Here is a 6,000-nt window from a genome sequence, read left to right as displayed (position 1 = left end):
GTCTGACACTCCGAGGGAGGAGTTGTAAAGTTTGATGGCCACAGGCAGGAATGACGCTCAGTGTTTTATCTCGGTGGAATGAGTCTCTGGCTGAATGTACTCCTGAGCCTAACCAGTACATTATGGAATGGATGGGAGACATTGTCCAAGATGGCATGCAACTTGGACAGCATCCTCTTTTCAGACACCACCGTCAGAGAGTCCTGTTCCACCCCCACAACATCACTGGCCTTACGAATGAGTTTGTTGATTCTGTTGGTGTCTGCTACCCTCAGCCTGCTGCCCCAGCACACAACAGCAAACATGATAGCACTGGCCATCACAGACTTGTAGAACATCCTCAGCATCATCCAGCAGATGTTAAAGGACCTCAGTCTCCTCAGGAAATAGAGACGGCTCTGACCCTTCTTGTAGACAGCCTCAGTGTTCTTTGACCAGTCCAGTTTATTGTCCATTCGTATCCCCAGGTATTTGTAATCCTCCACCATATCCACACTGACCCCTTGGATGGAAACAGGGGTCACCGGTGCCTTAGCCCTCCTCAGGTCCACCACCAGCTCCTTAGTCTTTTTCACATTAAGCTGCAGATGATTCTGCTCGCACCATGTGACAAAGTTTCCCACCGTAGCCCTGTACTCAGCCTCATCTCCCTTGCTGATGCATCCAACAATGGCAGAGTCATCAGAAAACTTCTGAAGATGGCAAGACTCTGTGCAGTAGTTGAAGTCCAAGGTGTAGATGGTGAACCTAATGATCTAGCTCCCAGAATTTTAGAAGCGGTGGTTTTAGACATGATGGATGCCATGGCTATCATTCTGCAGAATTCCACAGGGTTTGGAATGGGCACCTCAGAATGGAAAACTGAAGGGGGAAGGGTTAGAGAGTCCTGTGACGTGCCAAACCTCTCTAACCTTCCAGAAAAATGTATATTAATGAATCTCTATTCTTGATAAGTATGATCTCTACGGTGATGATCTCTTGCTGAATACCTATCCTCAATCTCAGAGTAGAAAGTTTGCCAAAGTTGCAAAAACTTCAAACTGTGTTTGACTGCCGTCAGCCACTGTAGCTCCTCCCCTTCTCATCTCCTCCGGAGCTGCATTCAAAACGGCCACGTCTCCAGAATGACGTCACCCGGCAGCTCATCCAACCGCGGTGGCGGAAATTGCATTGAATGGACGAGAAAGTTTTTTCCGACCGAACTTACGGACCTCGTGATGGGGAGATACGCTTTGCCCGTCATCCGTTCTTTCACCCCTCCTGATTAGTCCAACGGGGAGGATTCTGACCAATGAAAAGTGGCAATTCTTATCGCTCAGAGGATTGGATAAAACTGGTTGAGTGACTCGGCGTTTGACCAACCGCGAAAGGGCTTGGCGTCCCGGTTAAAAACACTCGATCAGAAGTGATTGGCCGAAGTGTTGAGTGATATTAACATTCACCAATAAACTGTGGAAGGTGGTTCAGAAATACACTCGTTAATGGTGCATTGGTGAATCAGAAATGATTGATACTGGTTACTCCAATGAGCGTTTAGGAAGGTGGGTTCGCTGTGCGCCTGAGGTTGGACCACAACAAACGGCGCGTCGAGTGGAGCCGGGCTGCTTGCGGGTGTGATTCGGTGCCGGGCGGGAAAGAGCTGCGGTCGAGCTGGAAGAGTTTCGGAGGCCGCTCGCCTTGTTTATGCTCTAGCCATGGGGGCCGGGGTTCTAAACAGCCTCCTCCTGCTTGTGCTGCTGGCGGCGGCCGGCGGGCTCCGAGCTCGGGAGGACCGTCCGGCCATTGGCCGGAGTCTGAAGGCGGTGGCGGGATGGGAGGCGGCCGGAGCCGGCGTGGATGCGGTGGTGGAGGACGACGAGCCCGAGGAGAGTGAGCCGAGCGGAGAGGAGATGCCCCGGTAAGGATTCTGTACCCCTGTCCGCTACACTCGACTCCTTCCTCTTTCAGCCCGTTCACCCACTCCTCTGCTCTACAAGCAAAACCTCCGGTGACCTGTCAACCGGCAGGCAGTTCCGACGGACAAAGTCTTGTGGAGCATTTAAATGTCTGATGGCGATCTTTGAGCATTAGAATTCCCCTGACTGTAACAGTAGATGAGAGAATAGGTGTGAAAACGGTACTGACTGAGAACTAGCATTGAGGAAGTGGTTTCTTAAACAATTCATTTTTCATTTTTCCCTAGTTCAGATGGAAACTTACTGCAGTTTCCTTCTGCTCTTGAACTTCTTTTGTTCCTTTCGATTGCATTGCCGTATCTACCCCCTTACCTGTTGGATGCCATCCAGACTAAACAGTAGAATGTAACATGGTCTTTTAGTAAACTTAAGTATATCACCTGACCATGCGTTGTTATAACATAGCATCACTACTGCATACCATTAAAGCCAACTGGCCAATCCCTGCTCAAGACTGTTTGTTTAAGCTCTCAAGATAAAGGTTCAATTTAAAAAATCACTATATATCATACAACACACACAAAATGCTGTTGGAACACAGCAGACCAGGCAGCATCTATAAGGAGAAGCATTGCCGACGTTTCAGGCCGAGACCCTTCGTCAGGACCCTTCCTCTGTCTGGACGTCGACAGTGCTTCTTCCTTATAGATGCTGTCCGGCCTGCTGTGTTCCACCAGCATTTTGTGTGTGTTGTTTGAATTTCCAGCATCTGCAGATTTCCTCGTGTTTGCACTATATATCATGTTTGTTTTATCTTGAGAGTTTAAATAAACCGCCTTGAGCGAGGTCTGGCAAGTTACGGGTAGTTTTAATGGTATGCAGTAATATCAGGCTTATTATTAGCTGATTTGATATATATTTTGCAGCAAAACCATGCAAGATATACGAATTATTATGATGCAAAAAAAATTTAATAGTGGCAAAGAAAAATCATGAGGCAGTAGTCATGGGCCAGAGAAAGAGAGAGCTGATGGCAGAGGAGAAGAAGCTGTTTCTGAAAGGTTGAGTGTGTGTCTTCAGGTTCCTGTGCCTCTATGCAATGGTAGTGATGAGAAGAGGGCATGTTCTGACAGTTGGCTCCTCTACAGCCAGCGAGCTTAGGTAATAAGAGTATCGGGAGCCATGATTTCCATTGGAATTTAGTGGAATGCCATGTACAGTGTGGTGAGATAATAGGAGTGAGTGGGAAGAGTCAAGTCAAGTTTATTGTCATTTAACTGTACACATGTATACAGCCAAATAAGGTGACGTTTCTCCAACTAGGGTCTAAAGCACAGTTGTACACAGCACACAATAACTTGTGAAGTTAGGAATAACATCTGCACATGAATCATGCATAAATAAATTAAATATTAGAGATTGGAATGCATGGAAGCGTGGAGTATGAGTGCTAGTCTAAACCAGATGGGCTGAAGAACCAAGGGTTGGTTGTTGATTCTATGTTGTGCATCGCCAGGTCTTCTCTTTAGGCACTATTTAAACCTTAAAATTTGATATGGCTGTTGAACCTGCACAGGGATAATGCAACTATCATTAACCAACTGATAAGTACTAATTTTCTATCATAGTAATGTGATTGATAAGAATTGTGACTTTAGTAGGGGGTGTTATTTGTTGGAAGTCTTTTTTTTATACTTAAAAGTAATTTGTTTGCTTGCAGATCCCTGGTTGTTATTAGCTTGATGGATGGGCGCATTGCAGCTTTGGATCCAGAGAATCGTGGGATGAAGCGCTGGGAGCTGGATGTTGGTGCTGGATCTCTGGTTTCAGCCAGTCTCAGCAAGCCTGAGGTAAAAGCCGATGATTCAGTGTCCATCTGTGCCTGGTGTTAGAACTCTCAATTGTGACACTATCACTTCAAAGTTCAAAGTAAATTTATTATCAAAGTACGTATGTCATCATATACCACCCGTAGTAGAGTGAAGAAGGACAATGGAATCAGTGAAATACCACACACAGTCAAAGACTGACGAACAAGCACTGTGCAAAAGAGTTATGCTGGGCCTCTGATTTTCAACTCTTATCTCAGCTGAAGACTTCCTCAGAATTACCTGTGGGCTCATGGAAGTACTTTGGTAACCATCCCACAATGACATAAAATTTTAAAATCTTGTTCTTGTGGTCAACTCTCCTTTTTTTTTGGTCTCATTCTGTCCAATCTATACCCTTCTTTAAATTCAAATCCTGTGAGATCTCCTCTATTTATTGTCTCATGAAGCTCAATCCTTCGTGGCTTTGCCTTCAGTTAGGTTACAAGCTCACATTTCTCCCCCCGCCCCCCCCCCCCCCCCAATCTCGTTTAAGGCTTATCTTAAAACCCATTGTTTAATCAAGCTCTGGGTGCCACGGCTACGTAGGTTAGCACGATGCTATTACAGCTTGGACTATTCTGTAAGGAGTCTCTTGTATATCCTGCTCGTGGAGTGTGTCAGTATTCCCCAGGTGCTCCGGATATACCGGGGGGTTAACTGGTCATTGTAAACTGTCCTGTGATTAGGTTAGGGTTAATCATGGTTGTGGGATTGCTGGTGTAGTGTGGCTCAAGGGGCCCACTCCTCCGCTCTTTATTACTAAATAAATAGTAACCCTTTCTCATGCTCAGCCTCTTGGGGCATTATGTTGAAGCAGCTACATGTAGAAGATTTTGTTGAGGTTTTCTCTGTGCTGGCTTGTTTTGGTACGTATATGTAAGTTACAAATTCATTTAATTCTGGACCAGTGCAAACTGAAAGATTCTGGGGATGTATCTTCACTTCAGGGCTGTCTGGAAGAAGTGTCATATCATTTCTTTAATCCTGTGTTGCTCCCCAAGTGTCTGTAAATGTTCTCTTGTCCAGGCTAGGAATGAGTGCTGAGATTTTTAAGAATGTGCATTCTTGAGACATACACTGCAGACATAACATCTGGACACTTACCCCATTTATTCTGGTACCAAATTTGGCTTTATTTTTAGCCAAATGTGCATTTGCTCATGGCTTGTACAAAGCAGAAAAAAACAGAAGTACAACGTAAGACATTGAAGCGGGAAAGGCGAGGGAGTCTCCAACTTGTAGTGTGTTAAATATACCTCAGGGCTATTCCTGTGCATTGTCCACTCTTACTTGCAGTTTGTACCCCTTAGTTTATTTGGTTCAGAAGTTTATTGATGTTCCTTCATTGTCGCTTGGTCTGAGTCCATACCCAGAGGCACTAAAACTACAACAGTTCTAGGGGACTGATGGCCACCTTCTTGAAGACTATTATTGATTGACCATAAATGATGACTTTCCAAGTGATATGTACCAGCAATAATTTCTTTTTTTAAAGTAAAATGTTTTGAAAATTGAGATTTTTTTTTCCATTTTCGGATCTGATTTCTGGCATGCCTTGTACAAATTTTTCTTCTTGCTTCTGTCTGTCACCTTGACACATAGGTGAATCCAGAGATCAGTGTACAAGTATATCATCCTCCTATGGATGAATGCTGAGCCTGCAGCCTGTCTACCTGTTGATCTTCAAAGGTCCAGAGGACTATTGGATGAAGGGCATGACATAGCTTAATTTATAATATTACTCAATCAATATCACTGAAAATTTACTATTACCTAGTAACGTACATCATGTTCAGCCACATAACAGTCACTGCACTCAATAAATAATCCAATTTGTAAAGTGCTTTATATCAATGTGGTGAAAACAGTTTGGGCCTGTGTTTCTAATGTACCAAACAAGTGCAGAGTTCTAGCTGATACTAGAATTCACAACATCATTCTGTAATCTTCCTGTGTAGTGTAAACTTTGGTATAATTTTGGTAATTTCCTGCTGTGCTCCTTTCGAGGCCTATATATTCTTAAAGCTTGTCCTCCAGAATTGTGCTCAGTACCGTAGATCTGGTTTAGCAAGAGCTTCGTGTAGTTTCAACCCAGTTTCTTGCCTCTTGTGTACAAATGTTGCCATTCCAAGCAACTTTATTAGAAGTGACATTTTTGTGTGAACACACCAAATTTTGCAGTTGATTTCCTAAGAGTCTTTTGACCCAAACTGTTTCTGGCTTTTAATCATTTA

General features: G+C 44.2%; 1 protein-coding gene across 1 annotated transcript in view; it reads left to right on the top strand.

Moving 5' to 3' along the window:
- Window positions 1–1,577: 1,577 nt before the first annotated feature.
- Window positions 1,578–6,000, top strand: part of eif2ak3 (eukaryotic translation initiation factor 2-alpha kinase 3) — a 98,249-nt gene continuing 93,826 nt past the window's right edge. The window contains exons 1-2 of the mRNA XM_073042150.1: window positions 1,578–1,897; window positions 3,616–3,745. Coding sequence (XP_072898251.1) covers window positions 1,695–1,897; window positions 3,616–3,745 — 333 coding nt within the window. The 5' untranslated portion in view covers window positions 1,578–1,694. The remainder of the gene's footprint in view (window positions 1,898–3,615; window positions 3,746–6,000) is intronic.

The sequence above is a fragment of the Hemitrygon akajei genome, chromosome 4 (assembly GCF_048418815.1).
Source record: "Hemitrygon akajei chromosome 4, sHemAka1.3, whole genome shotgun sequence".
Classification (NCBI taxonomy): Eukaryota; Metazoa; Chordata; class Chondrichthyes; order Myliobatiformes; family Dasyatidae; genus Hemitrygon; species Hemitrygon akajei.
The sequence above is the reverse complement of the archived record's forward strand: the minus strand, read 5'-3'. Positions and strand labels throughout refer to the sequence as shown.